The sequence below is a fragment of the Ciconia boyciana genome, chromosome 8, assembly GCF_034638445.1.
Source record: "Ciconia boyciana chromosome 8, ASM3463844v1, whole genome shotgun sequence".
Lineage (NCBI taxonomy): Eukaryota > Metazoa > Chordata > Aves > Ciconiiformes > Ciconiidae > Ciconia > Ciconia boyciana.
Genome location: NC_132941.1, coordinates 62,179,713 through 62,197,121, shown reverse-complemented (window position 1 = coordinate 62,197,121; position 17,409 = coordinate 62,179,713). Strand labels below are relative to the sequence as shown.

General features: G+C 43.5%; 1 protein-coding gene across 1 annotated transcript in view; it reads right to left on the bottom strand.

Annotated features, from left to right (window-relative positions):
* Nucleotides 1-2,420: 2,420 nt before the first annotated feature.
* The window catches only part of LOC140656142 (scavenger receptor cysteine-rich domain-containing protein DMBT1-like), an 88,630-nt gene continuing 73,641 nt past the window's right edge, over nt 2,421-17,409 (bottom strand). The window contains 6 exon segments of the mRNA XM_072871477.1: nt 2,421-2,586; nt 3,102-3,158; nt 3,160-3,488; nt 4,171-4,343; nt 4,612-4,823; nt 5,161-5,311. Coding sequence (XP_072727578.1) covers nt 2,421-2,586; nt 3,102-3,158; nt 3,160-3,488; nt 4,171-4,343; nt 4,612-4,823; nt 5,161-5,311 — 1,088 coding nt within the window.

Below are 17,409 nucleotides of genomic sequence, written 5' to 3'. Positions count from 1 at the left end.
GTACCCCATCTTGTGCCGTGGTCACCAGAGATGCAGCAGGACAGCAGCCCGGCTCAGGCAGGCAGCCACAGGCAGCGGACAAGGAAGCACAGCACTTCTTCAAGGCACCAACTTCTTCAAAATCTTTCTAGAAGCTGCCTACTGATGGCTCAGCAGATGAGGATCTCCCAGTATCTCAGTCCAATGTGGACCATTCACAATATGTCTTGCTGTTTGGGAAAAACAGGAGGAAGAGAAGACTTGCAGTTGGCTGATGGCTGTGATGGGGTTTGGCTTCTGGAAGCTGCAGTCGGATAGCAAAGACTGATGCCGTGTCAGTTTATACAGCGGTTTGTTCTTCTCAGTGATGACCAGATGTTATGTGCAACGGTTACCTGACGGGGCAAATCGTGCTAGATGACCTCTGCAACCCCTATGGCACTGACCCAGCAGAGCTGTGCCATGCCCTGGGGCGGAGTCAGGGATGTTGCAGCCTGGAGCAGGAGGGTTGCATATAGGCATTCTTGCAGCCATGCTGCAACCGCCAAGATGTTTGTGCCACACAGCACTCCAGGAAGGCACTGTTACCCCCGATGTTGTTCACTTGTTGTTGCTGCTAGTTGTCTTTTTCCTGCAGAAATGCAAGAAGATAATTTGGCACCTTTGCCTGATATGAAGCAGAGTTATGATATTGCCTAAAAAAGTTATACTGGCTTCATTTGACCTTATTTATTGGCAAACAAAAAACCAAAAAACCCCCAAAAAACTAGACATGGGGCTTTTAAGTTGTTTTCCAGAATTGTTTTTGTCTGACAGTGAAGTGCTAGGTTAGGCTGTAGCAATAATTATACCGTCACGGTAATAGTACGATAAGGATTTGTATGAATTTTACAGAGGTGCCTGGATTAGGCAGTAAGTCATAGGCATAAGCTGTTATGCAGGGCTGATCTCACAGCAGATCTGGACCACAAATAAAATCTTCCTGCATTTTTCCAGAACCCAGGTATGTGATGTTCCTGTGTTCTTGCAGGAGAACCCCATATATGACCAACATGTTGCTTGGAAAATTTCTTTATTACAGATGATGCTCTTCAAGACAGCAAAACTTTGAGTTCAAATGCAGACACACTTTCAAGAATCAAGACAGAAATATCACACTAGAAACATTGTCTTCCTTATTTTGTAATTACATAATTTATATTGGAAATCAGCCATAATTGAAAATAGCTCAAATAGCTCGTTTTCTCAACAAGAAGGACCTCCCTAAAGAACTAGTTACAAAATATTCAGACATTATGTATGAGGATCCATATGCAACTGGCAGAATAATTTTTCTTTCAGTCATGCATGATTGTCGAGGTATTTTTAGCTGCATAAAACCTTCTCCATCTGAAACATTTCATTATGCCATGCAATTTTTATGCAAACTTTAGTCTCCATCTCAGAAAATTGGAAGTGATAGAAAACAGGACTTAAAACAGGCTTAGGAGAGTACAGCAGTAGTACTTGCATTCAAATATTTTGCCTGCTAGCACTGACTGCAGTGGAAAGAGAAAACATTACAGGGCAGTTTCAACAGTGCTAGCCTTGCCTGAAGGGTAAATTGAAATACATACATTGCATCACATTGAGATTTATTGAAGTACCTTTCAGAGGTACATAGATGGGCTCCGTTACTGGTTGTCACGCAGCACACATTGTGTGATGCACTCACAACTGCTCTATGGAAAGGAAGGACTCTTGGTCTTAATTTACATCTGAGGAAGTGGGAAACAAACTCATGTTTGGTGTGGAGCAGGAACTGGCTGTCTGGGTTCCCCACAACCCAGGCTGTATTTTTCACTAGCAGAGTCAAGATATCCATCTTGAGAGGAGGAAGCTGATGATTCAGGTACTGTGTTAGGATTTGAGAGCCTAATATTGCAGGTGGCAACTAATTTGAGGGTTGTTATTGGGCTGCAAACTTTCCCTGGTCTTCTGGCTGCCTTCAATGCTGAGTTGTTATGTCAAGCCCACCTCTTCTCATGAAGTGAGCCATCACCACAGAAAGCCTTTCATGCTTGGATTTTAATCCTGAATTGTCAATGAAATTACTCAATGCAAGAAAATTACTCAGTCCATCAAATTACTCAACCAATGTGATCAGCTGCAGGTGGTGTTTACCAAGGCTTACATGATCTGGTATGGACTTGGTTTCTTCACTTTAAGTTTCAAAAGAAACCCAACAAGAGTGAAAACTAACTGCCAGGGGCCTGACAGCAGTAATAAATGGTACACGAGAAACATCATCTGGAGCAGGAGCTGAATTAATGTTCTCCTGGATGCTAAAAGGGTCCAGCTCTGGGAAGGATGAGAGGACCTGGTTACATTTGATCCCTCATCTTGTTATTTCCAAAACATTAAAAATATTAAAAAAGGACATTCTAGATCAGGTTTAAAGATCAATCAATTTCTTGCACTCTGATGTCATGGGCCCTGCACACCACTAGCTCACACTGCAGGTAAACCAATGGATTGTTACGAATAAACTGGAAGGCATTGAGTTTAAACCGGACCACGTGTCTGTAGGGTGAATAATATGTAGCATAGGTAGAATCTTGAACACACCTAAAAAGAAAAAACCTCTCATGAATACACACTGCAATCAGTCATTTACACACAATATAACACGTAACATGAAAAGTGATTTGTAAACATGATGAAAATGGTTCAGAAACCTGCAATTAGGAAAAGCAAGATGCCCTTCTTTGGCAGCATTGAGCCATGTTACCTCCCTTCAGCCTGTTGTGTGTCTAGTTATCTAGTGTTTGTACATTTTTCTGAAGGTGAGTTAGCCTTACCTGAGATACGTCACTGTTACCTCTCCGATAATAACAATCCACGGTGAACTGGCCATAGCCATTTAGTCTATTTGTCATTTTAAGCTGGGGGGTGTGTGTTATATTTTGGGTCAATCCATCCCCCTTCCCCCAAATGCTTATGTTCATTAATTAGTTAGAAGCTGACATTAATTTATGCTGTATTCACACTATCCCATTAAAAAAAAATTAAAAAAAAAAGAAAGAAGATATATAGGGCTTCAAAGGCAGTTCCATTTGTTAGTGTAATGCACAAGAGCTTACCCATTCCGAATTATATCATAGGTTACTGTCGTAAAATTGTGGGGAGTGGGAGATGCCACACGTGTCCACAAACAACACCAGGTTTGAATCCGAGCTGTGCAGGTAAGCTTCAAGGAGCAAATTCTGGTTGATATCAGTGTAGTATGGTGAGTCATTCACTGGCCGTGAGAAGGATGCAAAATGATAAAATGTAAGGTTTACATCATATCTGCCATACTGAGTTTCATTGACTTCAAAATTGTCCTCCGCAACATACATTATTTGTTCCCATGTGTTCTGGAGCATTTTGCAGGTGATATGCAAGTGAAGATTTTTATTTCTTGTGATTAGAGCACCAGAAGAGGATCCTCTAATAAGGTTGGAATAGATTATTGTGTTGTTGTTTCCCTGTTTGGCATATAAAATGAAATGCAAAGTTAATTCATATAGTCAGGTTTCCTATTATGCATTCTAAACTTTACCATACCCTTACAGCAATGTGCACAGTGAATGCATTATTTCCCAGAAAGTCTGCTGTGGAGAAGTCTGAACCTAGTAATTTCTGTTCTCAAGGTAAGAATCTGTAATCTACAGGTAATATTCAGTGACTACAACGTGGACGTAGAAAACTACTCACACTACACGCAGACCTAACTACATAAATACAACGTGTACAATTCTTTGAACATCAATGCCTGAAGGATCTGGTCCAGCACAGTATTTAAGCTCAAATCTGACCTAAACCACAATTGGTCATATTTAGTAAAGGCTTTGAGACCTTTTTAACCACCACACTCAGCTGGGGACCTTGAAAATGCCAAGTATTTGCTTCCTCCCACACTTTATTCCTTAGAAGATCAATAACGGGCTATAAGTGAATGCTCTGGCAGCAGATGCAGGAAATATGAGTGTTAATCAACCTTATCCCTCAGGAGAGGGAGAGGCAGCGCATAACCACCCGGACACTTCCAGTCCCTGCAGACCTTGGTATAGCTTTCAGTTTGTGCTGGTTTTCAAAATGAATTCTTCGGTTTGAATTTGTACGCACTCACAATATTTGCATATTCTGTTGAAACATTTAAAGTCATACCTCTCTCACTGTGCCGCAGCGAGTGTACGGTATGTCGAATATAACATACTCTGATGTAATGCTGGGTTTGCAGTAGGGGTCATTCAAGGAGAGCTTCCAGGCAGAGTAGCCTTGTGACTGAAGGTAGTATCTGCTCACAACTGCATGCATGTAGTCTGGCAAACACAACAGTGCTAGCAGGTGGCAAAGAAAATATGTTACAAGCTCGTTGAAGTGACTGGAAAAGGTTATCCTTAAATAAACACTATCTTTTGCAGAAGCAGCTGATATTGCAGAAGGAGTTCAGAATCCAGACCATATACTTGCATCTCTATGAAATGCTACAGATTTAATTTAAAATAACATGAACTGGGTGATTCATTGGAGTGGTACGACAAGATTAACAATCAGTGAATTAGCAAATAACTGAGAAGCAGGTTTCTGCTTTAAACATGAACTTACTAGTGCTCTGATCTGCTGGAGTGGAATAATAGGCAGCCTGAAACCCCCGGTATGTGTATCGAGAGTTACTGTAAAATCGGACAGTCAGCAGATTTGCGGAAGATGTGTATGTGCGAAAAGAACCAGAACAAAATTTCCCAAGGAGAGGAGAGGTCTGGAGTGGCCCATCGTAGACTTCCACATAGTCAGACAGGCATCTGCCACCTTCCATCCTGGGGAGCAAACATGACTATTTAGTTAAATGCTTCATTTTTTTTTTTTTTTAACTTTTTCCTGTTTTTTTTTAACTCAGATTAAGTGTTCATAGCAAAAGAGTACATTTTAGTGATATGAGTATCAAGTCTTTGGAACAGAAATTACAGCCTCCAATTTCTGTCTCATTAGATGCCAGCCACATTATTGACTAAATAAACAAAAATGAATACATTTTTCATCTCGGATGTACTAAAATCTCTGAAAAAAATCCTTGAAATCAAGCAGCTATCAGCTTAGTAAGTCCAACGTGTCGATCCCATACATCATCTTCCCAAGTAATAAATTTTTACTTACTGAACATCACTAAACGCGAGTATGACATGAAAGTTGCTCTTTACTTCCATTTCCCAAACACAGTTGGCATTGTTTGGATAATTTCTGGGGTAAAATGGACTCTGTAATGTCCCAGATGGAGAGGAAAGCAAGCCACCACAAGAATAATTTTCTGCAGAGAAAAATATGAGAAGAAAAATATACATAAACACCATTTAAGGTTGCTTTTGGAATATGTCTATGTAGAGTTCATAAGTCTAAAATTTAGAGGCAGTGACTTCTACCAGCTTCAGCGGTCTTTCTGTTAGGTTCATATATCATCTGAATGCAGATTACGAGATGCTAAGCACACTGAATAGCTTTTATAATCCCCTTGAGGTACACATCAGACTTCCCCATCCTTTCGCATTACCCACCAAGTGCACCCAGGTCCTTGAGCAAAAGCAATCCCATGAATGGGTTTTCCTTTGCCCGAGGTAGGAGTAACCCAGACTGTCTTCCCCAGCATATTTTTTACAAGCACTAGAGGGACCTTGTCCCCCTTGTCGTGGTTTAAACCCAGTCGGCAGTTAAGCACCACACAGCCGCTTGCTCACCCTCCCCCTGCCCCCCCGTGGGATGGGAGAGAGAATCGGGGGGAGGGGGGGAAGTAAAACCCGTGGGTTGAGATGAAGACAGTTTAATAGCAGAGGAAGAGGGGGAAAAAAGAAAGATAAAAGAATGTACAAAGCAAGTGATGCACAATGCAGTTTCTCACCATCTGCTGACTAATGCCCAGCCTGTCCCTGAGCAGCAATCGCTGCCCCCTGGCCAACTCCCCCCAGTTTATATACTGAGCATGACGTCATATGGTATGGAATAGCCTTTTGGCCAGTTGGGGTCAGGACAGGGCCAGCTCAACTGACAGATCCCCTAGAGTTGACTAACAGGTGGCCTTTGCTAAATGTGTATCCCAATGTTTGAATGTCCCACCACCCATTGCTTGCAGTGTAGTCTTTAACAGTCCATTGTATCGTTCGATTTTCCCGGAGGCTGGTGGATGCTAGGGGATGTGATATACCCACTCAATGCCATGCTCTTTGGCCCAGGTGTCTATGAGGTTGTTTCGGAAATGATTCCTGTTGTCTGACTCAATTCTTTCTGGGGTGCCATGTCACCATAGGACTTGCTTTTCAAGGCTCAGGATAGTGTTCTGGACAGTGGCATGGGGCACGGGATATGTTTCCATCTGGTGGTTGTTTCCACCATTGTAAACACATGGCGCTTGCATTGGCAGGTTTATGGGAATGTGATATGATCAATCTGCCAGGCCTCCCCATATTTATATTTCAGCCATTGTACTCCGTACCACAGAGGCTTTAACCGCTTGGCTTGTTTGATTGCAGCACATGTTTCACATTCATGGATAACCTGGGCAATAGTGTCCATGGTCAAGTCCACCCCTCAATCACGAGCCCATCTATATGTTGCATCTCTTCCTTGATGGCCTGAGGTATCGTGGGCCCACCAAGCTATAAATAATTCACCCTTCTGTTGCCAGTCCAGACCCACCTGAGCCACTTCAATTTTAGCAGCCTGATCCATTTGATGGTTGTTTTGATGTTCTTCAGTGGCCCAACTCTTGGGTACGTGAGCATCTACGTGACGTACTTTTACAACCAGTTTCTCTACCTGGGCAGCAATATCTTATCACAATGCGGCAGCCCAGATGGGTTTGCCTCTCCGCTGCCAGTTGCTCTGCTTCCATTGCTGTAATCAGCCCCACAGGGCATTTGCCACCATCCATGAGTCAGTATAGATATAAAGTACTGGCCACTTCTCTCGGTCAGCAATGTCTAAAGCTAGTGTCATGGTTTCACCCCAGCCAGCAACTGAGCACCACACAGCCAGTTGCTCACTTCCCCCCCTGGTGGGATGGAGGGGAGAATTAGAAGAGTAAAAGTGAGAAAACTCGTGGGTTGAGATAAAGACAGTTTAATAAGTAAAGCAAAAGCCGCACACTCAAGCAAAGCAAAGCAAGGAATTCCTTCCCTCCTTCCCTTGGGCAGGCAGGTGTTCAGCCATCTCCAGGAAAGCAGGGCTCCATCACACATAACAGTTACTTGGGAAGACAAACACTATAACTGTGAATGTTCCCCCTTTCCTTCTTCTTCCTCAGCTGGACAGCTTTCACTGGATAAAGTGAAAGCTTTCACTTATACTGGATAGCTTTCACTTCTGCAAATTGGCTCAACTCACCTTCTCCTTCAGCAGTTTCTACAACTTGTCATATAGAACTCCATACAGCAGCCTTCCACCTCTGATGCTTTCTCATAAGATGACAGGACCTATCAGTGAACAGTGCATATTGCTTCTCATTTTCTGGCAGTTTATTATACAGTGGGGCCTTCTCAGCACACGTCACCTCCTCCTCTGGCAATATTCCAAAATCTTTACCTTCTGGCTATTCCGTGATAAATTCCAAGATTCCTGGATGACCAGGGTTTCCTGTTCGCACCTGTTGTGTGATCAGTGCGGCCCACTTACTCTGTAGCATCAGTTGCATGATGTGTAGAAGGGACCCTCCCTTTGAACATCGTGCCCAGCATGGGCAGTTGGGGTGCCAAGAGGAGCTGTGCTTCAGTACCCACCACTTCTGAAGCAGCTCGAACCCCTTCATATGCTGCCAATATCTCTTTTTCAGTTGGAGTATAGTGGGCCTCAGATCCTCTGTATCCCTGACTCCAAAACCCTAAGGGGTTGACCTTGAGTCTCCCCTGGTGCTTTCTGCCAGAGGCTCCAGGTAGGGCCATTCTCCCTGGCTGTGGTGTAGAGCACATTCTTTACATCTTGCCCTGCCCGGACTGTCCCAAGGGCTACTGCATGAACTACCTCCCGTTTAATTTGTTCAAAGGCTTGTTGTTGCTCAGGGCCCCATTTGAAATCGTTCTTCTTCCGGGTCACTTGATAGAGAGGGCTTATGATCAGACTGTAATTTGGAATATGCATTCTCCAAAAACCCACAATGCCTGAGAAAGCTTGTGTTTCCTTTTTACTAGCTGGTGGAGACATAGCTGTTATTTTGTTAATCACATCCATTGGGATCTGACGATGTCCATCTTGCCATTTTATTCCTAAAAACTGGATCTCCTGTTTAGATCCCTTGACCTTACTTTGTTTTATGGCAAAACCGGCTTTCAGCAGGATTTGGACTATTTTCTTCCCTTTTTCAAAAATTCTTCTGCTGTATTGCCCCACATGATAATGTCATCAATGTATTGCAGATGTTCTGAAGCTTCACCCTGTTCCAGTGCTGTCTGGATCAGTCTGTGGCAAACGGTAGGGCTGTGTTTCCACCCCTGGGGCAATTGATTCCAAGTGTACTGGACGTCCTTCTAAGTGAAAGCAAACTGTGGCCTGCACTCCGCTGCCAAAGGGATTGAGAAAAATGCATTAGCGATATTGATTGTAGCATACCACTTGGCTGCTTTGACTCCAGTTCGTATTGAAGTTGAGTGTGCCCAGCACGGCAGCACTCAGCAGCAGCATAACTTCATTCAGGCCATGAGAGTCTACTATTAATCTCCACTTTCCATTAGACTTTCACACTGGCCATATGGGACTGTTAAAAGGTGAACGAGTCTTACTGATCACTCCTTGGCTCTCCAGTTGAAGAATCAGCTTATGGATGGGAATCAGGGAGTCTTGGTTGGTGTGATATTGCCGCTGGTGCACCGTTGTGGTGGTGGTTGGCACCTGTTGTTCTTCCACTCTCAGCAACCCCACAACAGAAGGGTCCTCTGAAAGACTGGGCAAAGTAGACAGCTGTTTAATTTTCTCCGTCTCCAAGGCAGCTGTACCAAAAGCCCACCGGTACCCTTTTGGGTCCTTGAAATACCCTCTCCTGAGGCAGTCTATGCCAAGGATGCAGGGAGCCTCTGGGCCAGTCACAATGGGGTGCTTTTGCCAGTCGTTCCCGGTTAGGCTCCCTTCGGCCTCCAATGCAGTTAGCTGTTGGGATCCCCCTGTCACTCCAGAAATACAGATGGGTTCTGCCCCTGCCTAGCTTGATGGCATTAGGGTGCACCATGCACCGGTGTCTCCGAGAGCCTTATCCTCCTGTGGGTCTGATGCGCCAGGCCATCGACACCACACAGTCCAGTAAACTCGGTTGTGCCTTTGCTCCACCTGCCTGGAGGCAGGGCGCCTCTAGTCCTGCTCATAGTATTCGTTACCCACTTCTTGTAAATACGAGTCAGAGTTCCTTCATGAAAACCAGGAGTGAGAGCAGCCCTTCTGCTCTGTCTGGGGAACTGTCTACTGCAAACTGGGGCAGCAATTTTCCTGGAAGAACCGCCTTGTGTGATTGTTTTTCCTTGCAAGTCACATACCCGTGCCTCCAGGGTCGAGGTAGGTTTTCCATCCCACTTCCTCATGTCCTCTGCGTGGTCACGCAGGTAAAACCATAGGGTGCCCCGTGGCGTGTACCATCTACATCCTTTCTCTTGAGCAGAAGCACCCTGACTCCTAATAGCTGAGATACTGGTCTGTACAGGTGCAGAGCAGGACCTTTCCTCTTTGACTTGCTGGACCTCCCAGGACAGTTTCTCCACCGTCGAGACAAGGGAGGAAGAGATACTTTCTTTGTATTCCCGGAGTTGGCTAGCCTCTTCATCCACCGTTGGTCCCTCTCCGTCTTTCCAGGTCAGTATTGCCAATGAGTTGGCATACGACAACGGTGCACTCCGTACCAACTTCTGCCACATGGGTTGTGTGCGCCGGACTTCATCTGGATCTTTGGCTCATTGTCTGGCTCGTTGTTCTCATCTGGCTCGTTGTCCAGGTCACCACAGATCACCTCCAGCATGGCTAATGCCCTCAAGTACTGGATACCTCTCTCCATGGTGGTCCATTTGCCTGGGCGATATATCACATCTTCCTTGAAGGGATATCTTTCCTTCATACCTGACAGTAGTTGCCTCCAGAGGCTGAGGGCTTGTGCCTCTTTTCCAATTGCTTTGTCAATGCCCCCTTCCCTAGAAAGGCATCCCAGATGTTTGGCTTCCTTACCCTCTAATTCCAGGCTACTGGCCCCGTTATCCCAGCATCGGAGCAGCCAGGTGCAATGTGCTTGCCTGGACGACAGCTGAAATATTTTTGCATATCTTGCAGCTCACTCAAAGATAGGGATCGGGTGGTTTCCCTCTCGTTTACAAGTTCTTCCTCTTCTTCCTCCTCTCCTTATGATGGCCCTGCTTTTTCGTCATCCCTTTCTAAATGAACCAACTTTTGCTTCCAAGATTTCTTCTTGTGTCTAGGGGCGACTTATACTGGCACGGGTTGGTTGCCTGGTTCAGCTGCAGTGCCTGTTGCTGGGGTTGGAGTGGCTGCAATGCCTGTCGTTTTGTTGCCAGATCCAGAGACCTTCTCTTCCCCTCGAGGGTACTGAATAGTGTTGAACAGGGCTCGGTAGGCATGGGCCAGGCCCCAGCACATTGCAGTGATTTGCATCTCTCTGGACTTGCCATGGTGACAGCATCATTTTTCCAAATATTCTACTGATTTTTCAGGATTCTGCATTTGGTCAGGGGTGAAGTTCCAAAACACTGGAGGTGCCCACCGTTGTAGGCATTTGCCCATGTTATCCCACACACCCTGCCACTCATAACTATCCAGCCTTGGGGCAGATCTCAGTGTGGTATTCGAAAATAGTTGTTTAACCTTAAACAAGGCCTGAAACACATTCAGGAGACATAGCAATAGGAACATGCTGGTTTGGACATCCCAAGGATATTAAAAATTCTCAAGAGCTATTGTAATCAGCCTGGAGGAGAAGGGGAAGGTGAAGCACAGTGTTTCCCATGTAAATTGGCTCTCTGAGAAGAGGTAAAAAGTGTAATTATTAATAATTTCCGCGAGATGGCTCCTGAAGTACGGGGATGACAACAGTGCTGGGTACAATCTCACGACTAAGAATTTTATCATACCATAAGCCAGTGTTACACAGTACAGCAAAGCGATAACTTCAATTCAGCTCCCAGAGGTGATACAGAGCATCACAGGGAGTGGATACAGCAAGTAAGAGAATAAGCACAACAACTCTGAGAGCAAATGAATCAACATTGTGACCAGTGACTATTAAACTAATATAATTAATGCCTATCACAAATTTGTTTTAACACGCTCTGGTCAGATCTGTCATTATCTCAGCCCTTCGAGCCCCATGTTGGGCACCAAAAAGGACTGTCATGGTTTAACCCCAGCCGACAACTAAGCCCCACACAGCCGCTCGCTCACCCCCCCTCAGTGGGATGGGGAGAGAATCCGAAGAGTAAAAGTGAGAACACTTATAGGTTGAGATAAGAACAATTTAATGCTTGAACTAAACTAATATGACAATGATAATGATAATGGTAATAATAATAATAATAATAATAATAATAATAATAATAATAATAGTAAAACTGTAATGAAAGGGAAAATAACAGAGAAATAAAACTCAGGAAAAACAAGTCATGCAACTGCTCTACCACCCGCCGACCGATGCCCATCCCATCCCCAGGCAGCGATCGCTGCCCCCCCAGCCAACTCCCCCCAGCTTATATACTGAGCATGACATCATTTGGTATGGAATAGCCCTTTGGCCAGTTGGGGTCAGGACAGGGCCAGCTCCACTGACAGATCCCCTAGAGTTGACTAACCAGGTGGCCTTTGCTCTGCAAGACAGGAGATGGTTAGGAATATAATGTGGACCAAAAATATTTCTGCAGCAGAGGACACCTGGCTTCCCTTTTCTGATTCCAGATTGTGCAATACTGTGTCAATCAAGTTAACAAGGTTTGTCTCACAGTTTTCTTGCTGGGTACATCAATCCTAGAGGACTCTATAGAGCAAAGAGAATAGAAAAGGTTTGTATTCTGCTACTTGAAGTAAAGGTCAAGAACATTAGTCACAAAATACTCAGCCTTGTGAATCTCAGGCAATTAGCAGATGAAATCACTGAGACTCTGAGTTTGTGTGGCGGTGTGCTCACCCCCTCCCTGCACAAGTAGTAACCATCAGTGGGAGTCATCCTGATAGCTGCATCCAGCTTATGCTGGACCTTGAGGACGGATGGCAACACAGTAGCCAAGGGCTGCCTGAAGCAGTGTTCTAAACGTCTTGCTGATATGCAAATATGACCGTAAGTCTTACCTTATCTTACTCCTTAAATAGTGGACAGCTCAGGGCCCTTTGAGCTCTCCTGCACGGCAGCGGGCTGCACGCCAGGATCTCCCCTTGAGCAGGGACGCCTCTCAAGGCTACTCCTCGAGGTTGAGAGATTCCTTGCTGCAACAGATCCTTGGTAAGTGACTAATAGCATGCTAAACTTTGAAACCTTAGTTAAGTGATATAAAGGATTGATTGCGCACATATGATCCTTTAGACATAAACCGTTGACCAAGTCTGGGACTAGGACTGGATCTAGCCGCACCTAGACTCCTCTCTGAGGAGGAGTTTAGAAAGCAAGGGGATCCTTTTCTGAACCTCCTGACTCAATGGGAGGGTCTCCCTGACACTTTTGTCTGACCCTGTCCTCTATGCAGTAAATGATCGAGTGTACCTTGCCACCGAATCTTGTTAAAACACTGTCGCATTGAACTTTGTTAACTCCCTATTCTATATCAATAAACTATATTTTTACTTCTCTCTTTTGAGTGAAGTGCACTCTCACTCCTTCCAAATTAATTGGAAAGAGGCTTTCCTCGTCATTCCTCACTGAGAAATCAATTTCTCATGGAGACTGGGGATCTGTAAGGTGAAACTGCCTGCTGAGATTTCTTGTAGATGCCTCAGGAATTTACCAGGCTTAAAGGTAATGTACATCTTCATCCCCTCTCTTTATTCTGCAGACCCTGTAAGAACAACCAAAGAGAAAAGTGATGAGTTGAGCTGGCAAATAGGTATGAGATTCATATTTGTTATGTCTCAAATAGCCCACAGAAGTGTAGCAAGAAACTATTTTGCATCACAGGCTCAACTCCTAATGATTTTTCAGCTATACTTCGAAATGCATCTTATGGGAAATTCTTGAAATGAAAAAAATAAACCAGCAAATACCTGAACAGACAGCAATGGCATCTTCATTGTGGCCACAGTTATGTCTTGACTATCCGTTGTGGGAGCATTGCCACACATAACCGTCATACCCTCAGCACTGCACATCATCCAGGGAAATAACTCCAGAACCTTCCCCAAACTGGGCAGCTCCTGGTGCTGAGGTGGGCTGCCCACACCCAAGCTGTCTGCAGATGACCTGAGCATCACTAATATCCCAGAAATCATGGCAGACTGTTCCCCAGTGTCCTTTGTAAAAAAATTCAACATGTCCCTCATGTTGATTTCTGCCATTCTCCAGCCACAGAAATATTTCTAGCAAAGACAGCGCAGAAGTAAATTACACACTGCCCTGATTCTAACCTTGCACTTGTGCCCAGTGCAGGTCTGCATTGCAAAAAGGACAAGACTTGAGAAAAAGCTGTTCTGCAGAAAAGGGCCATTCATGCAGCCTGACATGGCGCTTGGAGCAGGCAAGCATCCCTCTGATGCTATGCTGTACTTGCACCATAATTAAACAATAAGATACAGAGTCTGGATTATTGTAAGAACAACGCAAGTGGCCATTTGCTCTGTGCATGTTCAGTGAATCTTTGGAGTAGCACAACACTTTAAGGAAGGCTGTGTTCCCTGAGAATGACTTCTAGAGAGTCTCAGCATGCATGTGTGAGGAACACTTTGCTCTTCTGTGATGAATTTCCGTAAGTATGTCCACGAGTTTCATCTGTGTGCAATGTGATTTGCTAAGCAGTGAGATAGGCTAAGGGAGTCTGATTTTCATTCAGTAATAAGTTCTGAATTGCACACCTTACACTCTTTTTCAAGGTGGTTACCCGGCATTTGAGTCCTCCATAATAGTCTACTCCAGTTGATGAACTATAGCATGGCACTTTTCCATCCTCTTTGAATAAATGTTATCTTTTTCCCTTTGCATCAAACAAAAGCAAAATGTATTTAACAGTAAATACCCAATTCTTAGAATGATCAATTAAACAAATTATAAGACTCACCAAATGTCCTGTCTCCTCTAGAAGCTGTGGATTAGAAATATGAAAATATGAACAACATGAAAATTGTTATCTTAGCAGCTTCAGTTGTATTTCAGAAGAAATTAATTAATTAATTGCCAGCAGCAGAACAAACACTACGACAGACCTTTGTGGTACCTGGTGGCAACTGGTGAGAACTCTCTACCTCAGTCTGCTCTCTCTAAGTGGTGAGGAGCCTCTCTCTTATATTGTCGAATTTGTTCTAAAACTAAATTACTTTTTTATAACCTGTCTTCACTACCTTAATCAAGACAAAGGTTTTAGCTTGCGTTGAAAAGACAGAGCAAGAGTTTATTCTTTAGGAATGGCTTCTAAGTTAAAGAAAAAAAAAAAACAACAAACCAACCACAACCAAAAAACCACAACCCAAACCAGTTTAAAATGATGTTCTGGAGAGGCATGGGAAGGGTTCAGTTTGAACACACACAAATCTGGATATCTGTGCTATAGCTGGTGGTATCTGATTACCTTAGGATTCTTATGGGAGTAACACCCCTGTGAAACCCAAAGTGTGAGGTGTTTACCAAGCTACTTCCTCCTCCAGTATCTTGCACAAAACATAATGCATCTCCTTTCTACACTCCCATCAATGTTGCTGACTTGCCACCAGTAGCATATTTTGAGCATCCCAGACCAGAAGACCTTTCCTGAGCATGCAACACCTGCTCTTGCTCCCAGTAACCACATCTGAAGGAGAACAGAAAGAGGCAATCGGGCTCTCGGTTCACTTTTGCCTTCACTGTGCTTCTCTTGTGTCGCACACTTACAGCTCTGCTGGCTTTGTTGCTATAAGCCTTGTCTCAGGCTGATGATTAGATGTGCAATTTATACAATTCACAATTTTACATAAATAAAATCATGCCAAATGATGCCAAAATCATACCTGAGCAAAGCACACTGGCATCTTCTCTGTGCCCACAGTTATGTGTTGACCGTCCTGCATGAGAGCATTCCCAGAGGTAGGGTTAATTTCCATGGCACTGCACATCATCCAGGAAAATGTTCCTTGATCCTGGAATGAAATGTACATTTCCCAGTGCAGAGAGCTTTTCCACATCCCAGCTGTCTGCACATGACCTGCACATCATTTATGTCCCAGAAGTCATCACAGACTGTCCCCCAGCTTCTTTTGTAATAGACTTTGACACGACCTTCACATCTGTTTCTAACATTTATCAGCCTCATGGACACTTCTGTGAAAGAGAAGAGAGAAGGAGATAAGACTTTGTAGGCTACCAAACTGCTAAGGTAAAATTCTGGAGTGGTCCTGGAGCTGATTCTGTATGTCATGCTGGGTATTGGATTCTCTCCTGGCCTTTCCTCTGCAGGGAAGGTGGAGAGAGCAATTTGATTAGTGCCAGCAGATCTAGTGTCATTGTGGGACAATTTGCAATCACTTGGTGTTTCCTGGGTCACTGTTTGAACCAAACCCTGCTTGGGCCAGGCAGATGTTCACAGTTACTTAAATCAGGTTTTCATTCCCAGCTGAATACTGGTTATGAAATTTATAGTAATGAAAGAAATAAATTACCTATGTTAGATAAATGCTAGTGGGTATTTATCTATTGATATATAAACAATGAAGTATTAAAATTGGTAGAGGCAGAATCAATGTTTTACTCATCGAGACAAGGGTGACCAAGAGATGAGCGTGGAAAGTAACTTTGGCTTACAAGCCAAAGTAACACAATGTGACCATGAATTTCTTATAACTAAATTATCTTTTCTTCATGCATCTTAATATCACTTAAAGGCCTTTGAGTTTCATTAGAAAGTGGAAAAAATATCTCAGATTTTTTTGTGTGTGCGAAGTAACTCTACCCAGCAGATAAATGAAAAATGCAGTTTTATGCAATGCCTTTTCTTTTTTAAGACTTTGGACTTTTAGCAACCTGGCCCAGTGAAGAAGTTTTTCCACACACAAAAGGTCTCATCTTTTCAGTACTCTGGCGAACCAGATATACATTTCAGTTTCAATTATTAATTCTCCTTAAAGATTAAAAATCCGTGGTTAGCCCCATGAAAACTATGTAAATCAGTACTACTGCTTTCATTGTGGTCAAAATATACTATATTTTAAGAAGTTCTCATACATAAACTACTGAAGAAACTAAATAAGATGTAAATTGGTAATCATTTAAACAGGAAGTTGCTTATGCTAGGGAAAATTATTTCAAGATAGAAATGGTTGAATAAATATGAAATTGAAATTGCCAGGTATATCAGTTCCCATAGAAGTTGTGAGAGGAGGAAATAGACAAAATACACATTTTAGTAATCATAGTTTTTGTAAAATTAACTATATTTTTTAGAGCAGGTTCTTCACTGAGAGGATGGTTGGTCACTGGAACAGGTTCCCCAGGGAAGAGGTCATGGCACCAAGCCTGTCAGAGTTCAAGGAGCATCTGGATTATGCTCTTAGTCACATGTTTAGTTTTAAGTAGTCCTGCGAGGAGCAGGGAGTTGGACTCGATCATTATGGGTCCCTTCCAGCTCAAAAAATTCTATGATTCTGTGATTCTATGATAATACTTCACCCTTCTTTCCAAAACCTATTTTTTTTCAGATAGTGTTCAACAACTGGTTAATTAAGCTCTTTGTAATACATATGTTCTGAAAATGACAAGAATAATGAGACATGAGATTATGAGCTGACTTTCCTTGCTAGCAACTTGAAAATCAATGGAGAACAGGATAAGACTTTGCAACTTTTTTACCATCTGACAGATATTAAAAAAAGTTGCCAGGGTTAAATTTGGGTAAGGACCTAGGACTGCCAGAAGTCTGAGCATGACACGTCCTTCTTCCGAAGGATCTGACAGAGCCCTGGTTCCTTCTTGTTGCTCCCTGCCCCTGGGCTGCAAAAGAGTTGTGACTCTAAACCTTTGGATTTGTTTTATCCTGGTTATCTAACTCAAATAAATAGTCTGCAGGCATTCAATAGGAGCTTTGTCAAGGTGAGGCGTGTGGGATTAGGACCTTGAGTTCATGAAAAGTCTCCTGTGTGAAAGCTTGTTGGTTCTGTAAAGGCAGAATGTGCCTCGGGATTGCTTTTTGGTACTCCTCCCTAGTCTTGGAAATAAGCAAATAGAATTGGTTAATACAGATTACAGATGCTTAAAATAATGTGATGGTAGTATAAAAG